Consider the following 18,216-nt stretch of genomic DNA (forward strand, 5'->3'; position numbering starts at 1 on the left):
CTTTTTATAATATCCATTTTCATATTTTTGTTTCAGTTTTATGTTTGTTATGTTGCTTGTGAACAAAAATTTTATTTATTTTAAAAAATATATATTATTAAGTAATTATGTTTTTTTATTTGCCTTTATTGAGTTTTCTTTAAAATTTTATATTTTATTTATATTTTCTTCAAGTTTTACCTTTTTAATTTTTTAGAATTCGAGAATATTTATATCAAAGGGTTTATGAAGAGGTAGGTTATAAATTCAGGAGATTTGGATGAAGAGTATAAGCATTATTTTATTGAGGAAACATTAACGGGAAAATACTATATACTAAATTTTCGCCCAATTTTCAGTCTTACTGTGTTAATGTGCCATTATCCACCAATACTTGAATTAATTGTTGTAGCATTTTCCTTTATTACTTAAAAAAATAAAAGTTAATATGGTAGTTGAAGGATAATGCCATATCAACATAGTATAATGACAATCAGATATAACATAACATAACATTAATTAATAGAATATTTAATTAGCATAATATGCTATCTTGCGACAACGATTCATTAATTCTTAAATTTGCTATTGTAAAAGCAAGAGTTAATCCAATTATTAGGTCAATATAGAGGTATAATCGGTCCGGTCAATTGGTCTTTGAGGAGAATTTTGGACTAGATTGATTCTTTTGGTCCAAAAGGTCGAACCGTTAAGGTCTTTGAATTGGACTAGACTGTTTTGGTTGGATCTAGTTGGTCTTATTGCGGTGTTTTGGTTAGGATAACTTTTCCCCCCTTTTTTCAAGTTTTCAAGAAAAATACTTGTATAAAATGATAAAAAAAAAAAAAAAGTAATTAAGTGTGATTTTATAGTTTTCTAATTAAGTATATGCTTATATAATTGGAAAATGATAGTATAACTATTAAATATGTCCACTCATATATTTTTATTTTATTTTATTTTTTTTCTTAAATGCTTAAAGAAGTGATTATTAGTGAATTTATATATATATATATATATTTTATTTTTTCTTAATGGTTAAGAATGTTTAGAAAATGCTTAAAGAAAAAACTTATTTGTACTAGTGTGCATATTTGGTGGGCACATTTGATAAGCACTCTAGCATTGTCCTAAATAATTAAGTATTTTAATTAAGTATAATAAATTAATAATGTTAATAGTATCTATACTATTAATAATGAATAGTTAATACACTATCTTAAAATTCTTAATCTTTAATATTTTATATAATCTAAGCATTAATAATTAGGTTAGCATAAAATTACATAACTACTTATAATTAGTTACAAGAAATTACATAATTACTTACCTTCAAATTATATAATTATTTAAATAAAGATTATAAATGTCATATAAAAATTATTTAAAATTTTATATAGTAAATTCGGTCAAACCGGTCTAGTTCAGGGTGAAAAATACCCCGTCTCAAGACCAGATTGAAAACTTAATTTCCTACTTTTTTTTATTAGAGGCCAATCAATTCCTTAATCTGTTCGATTGATATTTTTGATGTGGACCGAAATTCTTACACCCCTAAGGTTTGTGTTGTTATATAAACTAAACCATCTCTTCTTATCTGATATAATTATTTTAATTTTTTAAAATTCTAATATAAAGTATAATAATAATTCAATTTTTTAAATTTTAAAATAAAAATAATATTAAAAAATTACATTAAAAATAATTTATTTAATTTTTATCTCATCTCATATAATCTGTATAATCAAAGGAGAAGTTCAGGAGATAAGAAAAGAGTGCTATATAACATGATTAAGCAAAGGATTTATAAAAGAGAAGTAAAGAGGAGGATAGAAAGGTCTATGCATGAGTAGCGAATAAATGGAAAACCCACGAAAATTCTACTTAAATAGCACGGCTTGCCGGCGTGGCATGCAAAACTTGCTTCCAAAGTTTTATTCTCTGATTGGCAGACCTTTCCCTCCTTTCCCTAAAAGACCGTTTGATTCTTCAAAATTGCCTTTCCCATAATCCCCACCAAATCCTCCCAAAGCTTGAAGCACATACACAACACTAAAAACCCAGAAGCTTAAGAGCCTCTCCCTCTCTCCCTCTCTGTGTGGAACCCATTGCCCATGTATAGGTACACTTTATTCTATGCAATTTACTGTCTTTTTTACTTGGAAAGTCGGTTGAATGAAACCCCATTAAGTCTGTCTTTTCTTTTCCCCCTTTTTTCAGCCTACTCTTATTCCAATTGCTTTAGTACATTGCTTGGTTACGGACCCATTTGCTAAATTTATGTTTTCTTTTTTTAATTCCTGAAATCTTTTTTTTTTTTGTTTTGTTGCTTTTTCTTATAAGATCGCCCTGTAAGTTTCTTGGCGACCTTTGAGACTCATTGCCCTCTGTCAACTCGAACTTGCAAAGAAAATCGTAGCACCGAAAATCACAGCAGATAAAGTTTGGGTTTGTTTTGCTTTTGTGTTTTTGTCCACTTCATATTGAATTTTATTAACTGTGACTTCTTTGCCTTATTACTCGGTGAATATTTTTTTTAGTTTTTTTATTTTCCCTCTTTTGTATAATCATCATGTAAAATGTAAACATTGGAATTGGCTATTGCAAGTTCGGTACATTAATTTTCACTCTTTTGTCTATGTATTTGATAGGTTTCATTTCTCAATTTGTTTGGGAACTTGGGACTTGGGGTGTTAACGCATTGTAATTTTTTTTATACTGTCTAAGAGGCTTTGTTTTGGATTCAAGTCCAAAATTGAATGATCAGAGCTGTATGTAGAATATTAGTTTGAGTTGGTTAAACATGTTTTTTAGTTTTTTTTTTTTTTTGAGTCGGGGAATTATTTAATTTCAATATCTTCAGTTTGCATCTAAATTTGGATTTTTTGAAATGCATTCTTGGATTTTTGTTGCTCTAAGAGTGGGAACTACATTGGATAGGGATTTAAATATAATCTCTTCATTACATCCTTTTCATGTAGATGCTGAACTATGGTAGTGGATTGTCTCAATTGCTATCTTTTTCTTTTCTATGTTGAAATTGGATTTTCAGGATATTGGATTTTGTGATCATAGTTTTGGTACTTTGTAATGAGCCTAAAATATGTTAGGAAAGTTTATTCACTTATAGGAACAAAGCTCAATGTGATTGATTTTGCGTTATTATAATAATCTTATATTAATTACTGCAATCCATGTTACTTATTTTTACCTTTGGTGGGATGCTTTATACTCCTTGCTAACTAGGAGTTCAGGTTATATATAAGTCCCCCTTAATGAGATCTAACTAACCGACCTTGAGATAGTCATTTATGCATGAGATCTGGCATTTTGTGCTAACAGTTTATACATTTAAACCCAGATGATGGAAACTGGAGGATCCTCATCTGTTGCTACGAAGAAGGCAACCCTTACACCTAAAGCTATTATATACCAAAAGTTTGGTAGCGAGGCTAGGTACTACATAGAGGAAGTACAAGAACCTGCTGAATATGGGTGCCCAGGATTGGCCATCCCACATAAGGGGCCCTCTCTTTACCGATGCAGCTTGCAGCTACCAGGGATTTCTGTTGTCTCAGGAACCTTTAAGAAAAAGAAGGATGCTGAGCAATCTGCTGCTGAGATGGCTATCGAGAAGGTTTCTATTCTCTTACCCTACTTTACCACCATTCTTTTTCTTGTTTCATTGGCTGCCAACTGCAGCTTCAGAATCCCTTAACTGAGTGATGTTTGTAGGTACAACAATGGAACTTTTGTTTGAACTGGAGGAATATCCATTATATTTTATTTTTCCTTTCAGCTAAGTTCTAAGGTTTATATCTGTTGCTTAGATGTGACCTGCCATTCTTTCCATAAACTCTGTCTATAATTATTCAATTACATATATATATCAATAATTCTTTTTTGATGAATTAACATATAAAAAAGGAAGTTTCTATTGTTTGCGCCCTATTTTAGAGCTAGAGTCTTTCGTTTAATTTAAGTAGAAAATATGCACTTTATAACGTAGCATGGTGGTGGAACCTATCGTATTTGACTAATATGTCACTATTCATTATTTGTTTACTAATTTATCTATCTATTGATCAAAGGTTCTTTCTTATATATTTTAAATTTGGAAAGGCTTTTCACCAGTGAGCTTATAAGCCTCAATATGATTCTACCGTGATTGGGCAAGCTTACATAGTTGGGAGTGCTATAAATATGAATATACTTTGATCTCTATCAAAGCCTATATTTTTGGGAGAAAATAAGGAAACACCTCTTTCAGATGCTGAAAAAAGAACCCAGAAATTCTCATCATGTCTAACAAGCCAAATGAGGATGTTTATTGATGGTAATAGGAATGCTGTATTGCTATTATTTCATAATCTTCTATTTATAAGAAGCCAAAACTGTAACGTGCATATAAAACTAATAAAAATGCTCAAGGGCCCTTCAATAACATTAAATAAACCAGATGGCAGCAGTGCCATGTGAACTGTATTTTTTTTTTTTTTTGTCTCCAAAAATTTTGTTCAGAATCTCTAATGCAGGCTGCTGCTTGTTATACTTGCCCATGAAACTTTTTGTACTCTGCTCTATTAAGCTGGGCTTTTTTATTCTCTGTGAATGACAAATCATAACCTACTCTTTTTTCGCCTATAATTTCTTACTCTCCCCTTTGTAAAAAGCAGATCTACCAGTTCAATTAATTTAATTTTATTTCCATTTCATGTGTTCGGAAGTCTTGCTAAGTCCTCTAATTGCAATAACTTTAACTTATAGTTGCTGGGTTCTTTAGTCTTTTTATTTTTATTTGTTTTTTTGGAATAAGGATTCTTGTTTGTTTTGTCATTCTTTTGATAGTCAAATACAACTGATGCACCAGGGAACATGGGTTTAGTCACTGTTTTTCTGTGCTCTCTCTCTCTCTCTCTCTCTCTCTGTTTGTTGACAAGTAAGATGAATTAATTAAAGATAAAAAGAGTAACTATTAGTAGACAAGGAGTATACATCAGATACACCTGACTAGAGAAAGAAAAAAGGTCAAAGTGGTTTGGGTGATGGGGGATGTCAAGGTGGCATTCTGTTGGTCATGAGGTGAGGGTTTTTTTTTTGTGTTTTTGTTTTTATTCTTTTGCTTCCTTCTTGCTTTTGAATGTAGTAATGTCCACTTGAGAGAAAAAGGAGAGGATTTTCATACGTACAGATCTGTAGGTTTTTTAATCAACAAAAAAGCTACAAAATTGCATGAAAAGATGGAAATTTCTGGAATGTGTAAAGATATTTTATGATGATGGGTGATGCGCTTTTTTTTTTTTTTTCAGATTTTATGATGGGGGAACTACCCCACGGCAAAGCCCTTAGGACTTACCCATGGAACCTACACCCCCGGGGAGACTAGCACAGCAACCCACCGCCATGGCCTCCTACTTAAATCACAGTTTGATCCTAGGGGGAATCGAACCTATGACATGTGGCTCATGCACACAAGTTTGCCCTTACCACTTGAGCTACCCATGGGTGGGTGATGATGGGTTTATACTTAGGATATGTTTGATAGATATACACTTTCCATTGCATATCTATTAGCAAAAAACCTTTTCTGGCCTACACCGTTCAGTATAGAAGACATTGTTCAGTATAGAAGACATTTTTAGCTCTTTCGAGTTATACCTCATATTTTTTCATTGGAAAGTGGTTTTGTTTTGTGATTCCTCGTGCATTAAAACTTCTGTGTCTATGGTAAATCTTTTGCTGCTCCTGTGATTACTCTAGTTTTCTTTACCACTGTCAACTTCATCGTCTGCTTGTTATCCAGCTTAATTATGCACCAAGTCATTTAGTACTCTAATAAATCCCATCGAATTTGAAATCTGTAACATAAAATAAAGCCCACTAGAACAGAAAAGTTGGTCCACTCCTAAGGTTAGCATGAAATGTGGAAGTGGTCCCTGCAATGGAGGGTCAATTATATATTCCTGTTACCTATAGTCGTATACCACGTGTCCCCCTTTTTGCTGGCATGGATCATAGGGGTTTTGGTTTTCATTTGAATGTACATTATGTAATAGAAGACATGCTTCTCTAACATGCTAATTAGATTATGAACATTTTCTTATTGTATTCTTCGATGCTATTTCAGTGTTTACTTATGAGTCCTTCTACAGCCACCAACTAAATCTACCGAGGTTGGATCCCGACTTACGTGGTATGCCACGTGGATTTATTTTTTTAATAAAAAAATCGAAATCGAGCTGAGCTGAAGAATACCCAAAGGCATAACGATGCAGTAACCCAGATTTCATTCCTGTTGCAGTGTATAGCTAACAATCTTGCTGTAAAAAACAAGCATCGACGGAGAGATGATTATGAGAGATTTTCCCTTACCTTTTTCCAGAAATTCTCATTTACCCTGCCCAGTGCACCACTTTCACCACCAACAAACTTCATTACTCTGTTACCCTGTATTAAGAGGAAAAGATATGCACTAGAAGTCATGAATTGTTTGATGGAAGTATGTATCTCAAATTTCTTATCAGATCCACTTTCAATTTGACCTTTCCAAGGTAACGCCTTTTCTCTTCTTTTTAGCACCCTCTATGGATTTCTCTGACTTCGCCAACGGACTCTCTGTACATCACTCTTCTTCTCTTTCTTTCTTTCTTTCGCCGAGAATTGGGATACTTTTCTGCCTGTGCTTGTGATTGAAAGCATTCTCCTTTTAATTTCCATCCAAAGAAGTTCCTGATAAATTATTGTCTGTGTGTACATACATATTATCATTGTTCCACTTGGAAACAAAAATTCTGCAAAATTCACAGGTGTGCACCTGATATTCTGGCCCACCATTTCCTCTCTCTCTATCTCTCTCTCTCCTGCTGAAGTTGCAGCAGATTCTGGTTTACAGCTTCGATTAATGAATTTTCTTCCTCCATTGATACATGAATATGGGAGAAAATGAGAGGGCTTGGTGTTGGAGAGGGATGGAGGCAAGCTGCTAGGGCTTGAACTTTGAGAGAAAATGAGAGGGAAGGGAATCTTTTTTTTTTCTTTTTTTTAAAAAAGAAGCGACGTGGCTCCAGCCATGTCAGTCGGGGATCCAATCTCAGGAGAGTCAGTGGCTCTAGCATTTTTCTTTACTTATAGTCTTATCTGCTTTTTCATGTGCAAGATTCAATTAATTTGTAATAGACTGTGATATCTACTTTGGTTGGAACCACATATAAAAAAATTTGTACTTTGGTGGAACTAGGTTGGGTAATAACAATTTTGTATTTTGGTTAAATTCCTTCCACTGCAGCTAGGCATCCAAAATTCCACAAATAGTCTTACTCAGCAGGAAGCGTCAGATGAACTAGTCGCTCGTGTCAAGTATTTATTTTCAAATGAGGTTGGTAGTTTGTATTGATATGAACTATGAAAAGCTTTTTTTTTTTTTTTTGGTTCTTTCTTTCCTTTTTCTACTATGAGGATATGTACACTTTATTGATGCTGGGAGGTTGTATAGTATAGAGCATCTAACTTTGTTACTGTAGGAATTAGTTTCATGTACTTGCTTTGAACAGTATCATTATTCTGCCCTGATGTGTCAGTGTTTGTGCTATTCCATCGCAATTTGTTTTGGTGATCTGAATCTCTGAACTCTGTACAATGCTTTTTTATCTGATTTTATTATGCCTGTGGATTCCTTATTTGTTTCAATCAGGGAATCACATTTATATTATTTCTAAATGAAAGCTTATTTTAACCTGATCTTTCTAGTATATCCCTCTTATTAATTTTCTGCAACTCCTCAAAGCCAATGAGTTTAAATTTACATATATGATGACTCAACTCATTCTCGTTTCTGGTTATTGACACAGACCTATATGTGGATCCTTAGCTTTGTCACTCAATGACTGGTGCAGTCATAATTGCCCGTGCATATGACTCAATCATATTTTCCCCCCTTTAGCCTTTGTGTAGATAATATGATATCATTTATCACCTGACTGTATACTTGGGCTATGCCTAATGATGTGGTTTCAATGAATTTTACTTATTAAAAAAAAAAATTTCCTGATATTCAACGTGGAGCCCTAGAAATTTCAACTGCCCAAGAGTAGCTGACAATTAACTACTACAACACATTCTTATGCCAACCAGTTTTCGATCTAATAAGCACATTCTTTTTATGGTTGAAATCTAAGCATTGAAACTTGGGTCACTGTGCTGCTTTTTTTATTTTTTTATTTTTTAATCTTGTGCTCCATCTGTCTTTTCTGCTATCATTATAAGATCTATGTATATGTACACACACATGTATGTATTTTATGATAGCTTTATGCCTTTTGTGGCTGTTGTTATAGTTCATTTATATCCCATGATATTTCACTTCAGAACTGCAATACAGAGAGAGGATGACTTCTACAGTCTCATTATGTTTTCTGACTTTCATTTCTGTTGTAATAAAAGCACATCCTACTGAGAATTTGACAAAATATTGAAACTTTCAGTTGAAATTACACTCATTCCATATTATCTTGGGTACATTTGTTTGAGTCTGACCTTTTCCATGTTTTTTTTTGTGTCATCGGCAAAGTTCCTCCCAAGTCTTCAGCCCCTAAGTGGCCACCTTAGAGCAGCTTTGCAGAGAGAAGGTGATCTTAATGGTTTGGTTCCTGTTTCTGTTATGGCCATCTGCGATTCAAAGCTTAGCAATCTTTGTAAATTCATTAATCCAAAAGTGGAGTCAAATCCATTCTTAGTTATACCATTAATTATGAGGGCGGCAGCAAGATTATCTGGCATTCTTGCTACTTCTGAGGGGCAGCTTTGGATTCGGAGGCAAAACCCATACCCTCGTGAGATAATGGAGTCTTCAATTAGCCAACCATCTGGCTCCCCACAAAGCACTTTGATTGAAGCTGTATGTATTCCATGTTCATCGGAGAAGGCTGTTGAAACTGTGACTCTTGATGTTTCCTCCACTGGGTATTACCTGGATGCTATTTCCAAAAAACTTGGTTTGACTGATGCTGCTAATGTTCTGGTCTCCAGGTAGGTGGAAACTATGTAGTGGCAGGGTCTAGGCAGATGGAAGTTTCTTTATTATGTCGCTTCTATGTGTGAGTCTGAGTCTCACTGTTGGTACTAATTTGGACTGGTTTGTAACAGGACTGTTGGTAAAACTTCTTCTGAGACAAGACTGTACTTTGCTGCCCACCAGTCGTGCATGTTGGATCTGTCATCTGATCCTCTAACAGCAAAAGAAGCTATTCATCTTGAAGGACCATTAAATGAAAGCTTATCAAAAAAAGGACCATTAAATGAAAGGGCAAGTTATTTCTCTGGTCATGATATATATGGTGATGCAATTTTGGCATCAATTGGATACACCTGGAAGTCCAAAGACCTTTCCTATGAAGATGTATCTGTGCAATCATATTACAGGTCTGCGTATTTCACCGAGTTGGTTGTTTTACCATATTCAACTTTTTAGGGTGTTCTCCACACTGATACTTGATATTTTTGTTTGATACAAACTGATGTGAAATCATAAAGAATCTGTGTATGTTTAGTATTCTCGTGCTACTGCAGAGGTTCAGTAAGTACTGCAAATGATAATTCGAAGATAGTTGGTGCATTGGCTATACAATGCTTATGAATTCTTTGTCACTCCCCCATGTCATGCCAAAAAAGTAATGACAGTTCATGCACTGCAAACCATTTGTCTGACATGTTTGATGTTTCCAATGCTAGTTTGCTTCTCTTTATTAAGTTTTTAGCTCTCTCTTTTTGGAGTCACCATTTTGTTAATTTTTTTTAGAAGTAAAAATATTATATATATCAATAGGAGTAACCAAGTACACTGGACATATACAAGAAAACACCTAGCCCATACTAGAGAGTCCCTAATGACCCAAAAAGCCCGTGAAAACTACCCAAAATGCACCAAGCCCGAATTGGAATGTAACACACCTCCCTAACCCCAACCCCTTGTTTCCCGTAAAACTAAACCTCTACCCGAAAATCCCACTACAAGAATGTCTTCAAAATGACCTCCCTTTAGTCTTCCCTCGACTTGGGCTACCTCCCTTAGTATCATAGTTCATAGTTGACTGCCCATGAAAGATGCCTTAACTCTCTGCTTTACTTAAAATTTGATTTGGTTTCAAGCGCGTGGCTGGTCTCGATTGTAGTGAGTAATGTTTTAAATTGGTCTTCATATTCTCCACGTGAAAGCCCCAGGATTTGTTGAAACCCGTTGACTTTATTCAAAACCAATACTAGACATATCAATAGGAGTAACTAAGTACACTGGACATATACAAGAAAAACCTAGCCCATACTAGCGAGTCCCTAATGACCCAAAAAGCCCGTGAAAACTACCCAAAATACACCAAGCCCGAATTGGAATGTAACACACCTCCCCAACCCCAACCCCTTGTTTCTTGTAAAACTAAACCTCTACCCGAAAATCCCACTACAAGAACATCTTCAAAATGCCCTCCCTTTAGTCTTCCCTCGACTTGAGCTACCTCCCTTAGTATCATAGTTGACTGCCCATGAAAGACGCTTTAACTCTCTGCTTTACTTAAAATTTGATTTGGTTTCAAGCGCGTGGCTGGTCTCAATTGTAGTGAGTAGTGTTTAAATTGGTCTTCATATTCTCCATGTGAAAGCCCCAGGACTTGCTGAAACCTGTTAACTTTATTCAAAACCAAATTTGATGGTGAACCCACTATATTGTTTATCAGAAAAAGAGAAACCAGGTGAACGACATTATCACCAGACACAGTACCCAACTGCACTCCTGACTCTAAACCTTCCTCCACACAAGGCACCAATGACAAATCGATAATTTCATTCCTGCCAAATGGTTGCTCGATAGCTATATGGTTGCTGTCCATTGTTTCTGTCACCATTACAATTTCCTCCCCTCCATCAACATTGCTTGTATGTACTCCACCCCTCCACGATCCTTGCCGTGCCGCATTGTCAGACCCTACTGTACCAACCCTATCTGCAATTGGTGCCTGAGGCCCTACTGCTCCCTTAGGAGGCATAGTGACACTAGCATGAAAAAAGATGCCAGCATCCAACGACCCTATCTGTGACGGTGTTGAAACCTTTGCCGGCACACTTGTGGCCTTCAAAACTTTATCTAATTTAGTATCATGATAATATTAATTAACCATTTAATTGCTCTTGTTTTTTGTAAATGATTAAAAAGAAGGAAAATTTCAAAATTGTAGGTCAGATCATCATTTTCTTGAAACCTTCCTGGAGGTTGGAGTTGTTTTTGAATACTCTTTTTTTAATTTTCTAATTTTTTTATGTTATTGGATCTTGTCAGAGAGTATGGTAGCAAGTAAGTTTGCATATGCAACTATTGTTCTGCTGTTTTATTATTAGGTAACTGTGCACCGTTGCATAAATTAGTTTTATTTACATTGACTTCAGGATGCTTATAAGTAAGATACCATGTGGACTTTACAAGTTGTCCAGAGAGGCAGTACTAATGGCAGAGCTGCCTTTGGCTTTCACTACAAGAACAAATTGGAGAGGTTCTTACCCAAGAGATATCCTGTGTACTTTCTGTCGCCAGCATAGGCTATCTGAGCCTGTCTTCTCTACTGAAACTACTCCTATAAAAGCACCATCTGAGTCACCAGCATGTGGCAAGAAGTTGAGGGTTACAGATTCAACTGAAGAAGAGATAGAGCATGAAAAGGGATGTGCTAGAGATACTGTTGCCAGGGAATCTGCAGAATCAGCTGTCACCTATCAATGTGGAGTAAAACTATTTTCCAAGTGTCAAGATTTGATTGTAGAGTGTTTCCCCAAAGATTCTTTTAAGAAGCAGAATGATTCTATCCAGAACACTTCCTTGAAAGTTCTCTCATGGTTGAATGCGTATTTTAGGGACCTAGATATGACTCCAGAGAAGCTAAACAGTACTGCCAATAGCCTTGAAATTCGATTTTGTGAGAAAAACTTTTCTAAGGAGTTTGCGTTGTGTAGATCAATTCATAATGTTTACCAAAGTGAGACTCAAGGTGCCAAATTTCTAGATGAAAACCATATTAGTATGCCAAATACTTTGCCTGGACAAGGAGTTTTCTCTTTAAACATTGATGGTCCAGATTCTGGTGTATGCCCCTCCAATGGGTGCTTGTTAGTTATTAGTTATTCGGTATCTTTGGTGACAGAAAGTGGATATAAGAAAGTTCTCGAAAGTAGTGATGAGTTTGAGTTTGAGATAGGGGCTGGAGCAGTAATTCCCCACCTTGAAGCAGTTGTGATCCAGATGTCCATTGGTCAGTCTGCTTGTTTCAAAATGGACATGGCCCCTAAAGAGTTTGTTTTAGCTGCTGCTGCTGTTTCTGCAAGGAATCTTTCATTGTTATCTTCAAGTGAGTTACCCTCTCCTTTCATGGCAATGTTATGAGGATGATTTCGTGGAACAGCTTATGACTACATAAATTTGAGTTTCATCATTATGAAATTGATGATTTTTCACCTCATCTGGATTTCATATGGATGCTGACTCAGTTTTCTGTAGAACGAAAGATTCATTATGTCCGAGGCATGCAATTGTTTGGTTGTAATCCATTGGTTGGCTGATATCGTTAAAAGGGAAATCCTTTAACTGAATGGTGAATAGCCAGTTCAAATCTTAAAAAAGTTTCTTCCTAAGAATTCTGTCTCATTACTCCTTGTTATTGGTAGGAGAATATGGCATATTCTTTCCTGTTCACTCTAAAGAGACAGTAGCATCAATATTGGTTTCTCTAAGCATCAACTGTATGCATGATTAAATTTGGTGGAAACAGCTTCTTTAGATTCTTTTATCCCCCCCAAGTATGTTTTCACTTGGATGGATGATTGAAATAACACTTTTGGTGCTATGTTGCAACTTATGACTCAACTTTTTTGATATATTTCATTCAAACCGATTCCCAATCTGTAACGGGGTCTCTTCATCATTTCTTTAGCTTAAAGAATTGATTATGAGATCTAATTAGCTGTGTGCTGTCTTATTTGTTCTCTCTAATTTGCAGAATCCTGCTGCTTGAAGTATTCTCTAACTTTGTTGCGTGTAACTGAACCTCTGGAGGAAAGAATGGAACAGGCCCTTTTCAGCCCACCTCTTTCGAAGCAACGTGTTGAATATGCCGTGAAACACATCAGGGAATCTTGTGCTACTACTCTGGTATGTAAGCGTCTCTCATATGCTATTTTTAGTTTTTATATGTTAAACTGAGTTGATCTCTGATTTATTTCAGGTTGACTTTGGATGTGGTTCTGGAAGTTTATTGGATTCTTTATTAAATTATCCAACCACTTTGGAAAAAATTGTCGGTATTGATATTTCACAGAAGAGTCTAAGCCGCGCAGCAAAGGTATGAACTGCTTACAGCTGCTGAGTTTTGCATATAGGGCATGTTCTCGTTATATCCCAAAATTTTCTTTGAAGTCATGGTCACTCCTTGGTTAGATATTTGGCTAGTTACCATGTGGACAAGATAATGTAAGATCTTCTTCTAAACAATTTGAATATGTTCAAGGCTAGTGGGTACATTTTTATAGGTCTACCTATCATCGGGAGCCAGCAAAGAAAGTATGGTCCTTCGCTATATGTAACGTTTAATCTATTTAATCACCTGTGGGAAGTAATGTGATATATAATAGGCCTACTGGTATGCATACAGATTTGTAGTTGTTGGCTTCTTGTTCCAGAATGATTTCCTTGGTGTAGCCCAAAACTTTTGTCCTCGTGGTTTAGGAAGTTTGATCTGTTCCGGTGTGTAACATCTTGTCATCCCAGTGATGTATATGCTGTAGGGTCAACCACTCGGCTATTAAAATGACCATTTTAAAGGTTGCAAATTTTTAAAGGTTGATTTTGACTTGTAAATATTTTCTTGGTTTGAGTGCATTTCCTGCATGCGTTCTGTATGTTATAGCTACATCTGACAATGTATTTATTACATTTTTTTTTTCATCCTTATTAGAAGTGTGTGGGTAAAGATTTCTGTATTTCTTACCCTATGATGTGTCTTTCCTTTGCTGTTAACCATTTGCTATATTTTAAGGATCTTGATTAGTGCTAAATACTGCAGATTCTTCATTCAAAACTAAGCAGGAATACCGATGGCAATGCCCCGATTGCATGTGTCAAATCTACAATTCTTTATGATGGTTCTGTCACAGATTTTGATTCTCGATTATGCGGATTTGATATTGGCACTTGTTTAGAGGTATACAATAACCCTTCTATGCTCACTTGATTTTACCTACAATGCATAGTGTTCTATGCTTTTTGGTTTGTTTCTTTCCCGGCTTGATTTGATTTTGTTAATTTCATTATCTTTATTCATAGTTTGTCATCTTTGACTTTTTAGGACTTGAGCTTGGCAAGGAATTTGTATTTATGTAGCCTTAGCACCTAAACTCTACATGTTGCCCATGTTGTGTTACCGTGTGTGCATGTTTGGGTGCATTTTATGCAGATGGCATATGCTGTTATCATGTACATCACTTGTGACTTTGGCAATTTAGTATTGAGGCAAACAAAAATGAAAAAGAAGATTAAGAAAGGGAAAAGATTTAGGTTTTGAAAGTTTTCATTTTGATGCTTCTATGAAAGAAGTTCAAAGTTCAGTTATTTGCTGCAAATGTCCTTCCCTACTAAAGGCCGTACTGTTCTGTTTTGAGGCTGTCTCTGGGCTGAAGGTGAATCTGGATAAATCAGAATTGGTGCCAATTGGGTCGGTTCCAAACACCCGCCTATCGGCACGAACGCTGGGTTGTAAGGTTGCTTCTCTTCCTATGACCTATCTGGGACTGCCTTTGGGGAGTGCTTCAAGGGCTACTTCTATATGGGATATGGTGTTTGAGAAAATTGAGCGGCGACTGACAGGGTGGAAAAGAATGTACTTGTCTAAAGGCGGTAGGATCACCTTGATAAAAAGCACACTATCTAATCTACCCACATATTTCTTATCTCTTTTTCCAATTCCAGCAAGTGTAGCAGTCCGTATTGAGAAGCTTCAATGAGATTTTCTGTGGGGAGGCTTGAGAGATGAGTTCAAGTTTCACTTGGTCAAGTGGAAACAGGTATGTAAGTCAATCCAGGGGGGAGGTTTGGGTGTTAGAAACCTAAGGGTGTTTAATCGGGCACTATTAGGCAAATGGTTATGGAGATATCCCAGAAAACCAAATGCCCTATGGAAAATGGTTATAGAAAAAAAGTATGGCGGCTTATGGGGAGAGTGGAACACGAGAGAAGTAAGGGGGGCTTATGGAGTTGGGTTGTGGAAAAACATCAGAAGAAGCTGGGAGGTGTTTAACCGTTTTGTTAAGTTTCAGGTGGGTATAGGATCTAGGATTAAATTTTGGAGCGATGTGTGGTGTGATTGTCGGGCCTTAAAAGATGTGTATCCATCTCTCTTCCAACTGGCGAGTGCAAATAATATTTCAGTGGCGGATGCTATGGAGGTGATGGAGGGACGGATTGTTTGGAATATTCATTTCGGTAGGGCGCTACAGGATTGGGAGATGAATAGCATTTCAGATTTTTACAGGTTTATATACTCCATAAATCTAGACAGCCAGCAAGAAGATGTCATGTGGTGGAAGCCAACAAGAAAAGGTATTTTCTGGGTTAAATCTTTCTATAAGGTTCTCACCTCAGAGTCTACTTCTCTTTTCCCGTGGAGGAAGATATGGTGTCACAATGCACCTCCAAAAGCCTCATTTTTCGTCTGGACAGCAGTGTTGGGTAAGATTCTTACCACTGATAATCTAAGGAAAAGAAGGATTATCATTGCAGACTAGTGTTGTATGTGCAAAAGTGGAGGAGAGTCAGTCGATCACCTTCTGTTACATTGTGGGGTAGCAAGGACTTTATGGAACGAGGTGTTTGCTCGCTTGGCAATGGTATGGGTGATGCCAAGAATGGTTAAGGCAGCCTTGGCTAGTTGGCCAAGCATAAGAGGAAGGCGGCCGATTAAATCTATGTGGAAGATGATTCCGATTTGCATCGTGTGGAGTTTGTGGCGGGAGCGCAATGAACGGACGTTTGAAGACCAGGAAAGATCTATAGAGGAGCTTAAACTTTTATTTTTTTAGAACTCTTTGTAGTTGGGCCATAGCTGTTGATTTTAATGGTATGGCCCTTCGGGACTTTCTAGCCTCTAATGCACCCACTTAGGTGGGGCATTAGAGTTGTAATTCAGGCGTTGCCATTCTTGATTAATAAAATTATTTATTTATCAAAAAAAAAATTATGGCATTGTATTATTTTAACCATTTCATGTTAATCAAACTAAACACTGCAGATTGAGTATTAAATCTTACCATATATGATGGATTCTTTAAGAAAACATCTAGAATACATTTTCTGCTAGTCGCTTAAATGGGTCAAAATTATGTGCATAATTGATCTCATTTACCCTTACATGCATGCAACTTTGATTAAAAAATAAAGAGCTTCATTTATCCGAGAAACAAATCTGTTTATGTGCATAAACATCTGCGTTGGATGTTTTGTTTGTCAAATTTGTGTTGGATGAATGGTGCTTCTCATATATGCTTTAATTTTGACCTAGATGACAATGCTATTTATTTCCAATATGTGTTTAGTTTTGTCTATAATTTTTTCTGCTATATAACTAACTCTGATTGCATTGAGTTTGACACTATGGTTCCTTATATACCACTCCTTGTAGGTGTTAAAGAATATAATTTAAATAATTAAATTCACCATTTTCAATTTTCTATTAGTTTCAGCTTTTGGGATAATTGGTGATTAAGCATATTATCATAACAGTGGTCTACATGCCGTCTAGTCCTGTGTACTTGACTTCGCTTATTTTAATAAATTTGTATTTAGTGATAAAAGAAAGCATTAGAGAATATAATTTAAATGATTAAACTCATCTTGTCCTATCAATTTAAGGTGATTTAACTGCACTATTTCTCTATTGCTAAAAGTATGTACTAGTGGCATTCAGGGTACCTTATTTTCGATGTGAGAAGTAGCAAACAAATTCTGCCTCTTATATATTGTTACAGTAAATTGTTATATGCTCTGAAGGTTACAGTCTCCTAAATAAGTGAACTGTTTTCTTATGCGTGCCTGATTGACAGCTATGTTGTGGGAAATATTACAGGTTATTGAGCATATGGAGGAAGATCAGGCATTTCTGTTTGGAGATGTGGCACTTAGTTCTTTTCGTCCAAAGATTCTTATTGTTTCAACCCCAAACTATGAATACAATGTGATACTCCAGAAAGCTAATCTATCAAGCCAAGAAGAGGATCCAGATGAGAAAACCCACATACAGTCTTGTAAATTTCGCAACCATGATCACAAATTTGAATGGACTAGAGAGCAGTTCAACTGCTGGGCAACTGATTTAGCTGCAAAGTACAATTACAGTGTCGAGTTCAGTGGGGTTGGCGGATCTGCTGACATTGAACCGGGTTTTGCTTCTCAGATTGCCGTCTTCCGAAGAACATCCCCACCCGATGAAGATGAACATCTAAAAGATACAGATTCAGCACATCATTACAAAGTTATATGGGAGTGGAATAGGCCGTCAACATATTCTAGCTAAAAAATTACTGTCAATTGTATTATCCTTTAGAATGTGTCGATTGAGATTTTAGTTTCAGTTATCTTAGTGCATTAGGAATTTAGGACTCCTTGGTGGGGTATCCGGTTTTGATCGCAGAAAAAATTATGGGATTCCAACGGATAATGTGAATGCATGCACATGTCGTCACAGAGTTTTTGCAATTTGTTGTCCCTACCCAAATTATGTTGATATTACCTTCAGATATTTATATAGACTTGATTTTGTAAATATATTCACAACATGGTGCTTGCTCGAGCTCCATATTTTTTTGGTAATCATGCTCAAGCTCCATTTACTCAGTAGAGATTGGTGGGTTCTTGCTTTTTATTTGCAAATGACAAACCACTGAAGCGTCTACTCCATGTGATTTGAAAAATCTATAATGGATTATTATATCCCAAAATTTACACATTTGAAAAGTTTCTTTCTTCGTTTCTTTTTTGTTTAAAGGAAATTATAATTTTCACCAACAACTCACCGTATTCTTTACATTGGATTATAAAGAGTTTCATTTTCGAATATATTAAATTATCTATAAATTTTACTTTGCATCCTCCATTCAAATTTGACCACTAGGATTGTGCCAGCTAGCCAAATTTTGGTTCATCTAAAGGTCATGTCT

At 35.8% G+C, this 18,216-nt stretch overlaps 1 protein-coding gene across 9 annotated transcripts; it reads left to right on the plus strand.

The window, feature by feature from the left end:
- The first annotated feature begins 1,883 nt into the window (after nt 1-1,883).
- Nucleotides 1,884-17,869, plus strand: LOC122276282 (small RNA 2'-O-methyltransferase-like). 9 transcript variants are annotated; one of them, XM_043085879.1, is made up of 11 exons: nt 1,884-2,101; nt 2,323-2,427; nt 3,341-3,616; nt 7,265-7,354; nt 8,546-9,003; nt 9,121-9,396; nt 11,410-12,362; nt 13,011-13,162; nt 13,236-13,352; nt 14,073-14,210; nt 17,127-17,869. In XM_043085879.1, the coding sequence occupies exons 3-11, from the start codon at nt 3,341-3,343 to the stop codon at nt 17,571-17,573; spliced, it is 2,907 nt and encodes a 968-aa protein (XP_042941813.1). In that variant the 5' UTR covers nt 1,884-2,101; nt 2,323-2,427; the 3' UTR covers nt 17,574-17,869. The 9 variants fall into 9 exon arrangements, with proteins under 9 accessions (XP_042941813.1, XP_042941814.1, XP_042941816.1 ...); XM_043085880.1 differs by having other exon boundaries at nt 2,323-2,421; XM_043085882.1 differs by lacking the exon at nt 2,323-2,427 and having other exon boundaries at nt 1,884-2,095.
- The last annotated feature ends 347 nt before the right edge of the window (nt 17,870-18,216 follow it).

Source organism: Carya illinoinensis, chromosome 9 (genome assembly GCF_018687715.1).
Source record: "Carya illinoinensis cultivar Pawnee chromosome 9, C.illinoinensisPawnee_v1, whole genome shotgun sequence".
NCBI classification, from domain to species: domain Eukaryota; kingdom Viridiplantae; phylum Streptophyta; class Magnoliopsida; order Fagales; family Juglandaceae; genus Carya; species Carya illinoinensis.

Excerpts from the sequence above, each read along its gene's own strand:
- LOC122276282 (XM_043085879.1), top strand. The coding sequence starts at position 3,341 with ATGATGGAAACTGGAGGATCCTCATCTGTTGCTACGAAGAAGGCAACC. Across the intron at positions 7,355-8,545 it reads AGTATTTATTTTCAAATGAG|TTCCTCCCAAGTCTTCAGCC; the intron begins GTTGGTAGTTTG and ends TCATCGGCAAAG. Across the intron at positions 14,211-17,126 it reads ATATTGGCACTTGTTTAGAG|GTTATTGAGCATATGGAGGA; the intron begins GTATACAATAAC and ends GAAATATTACAG.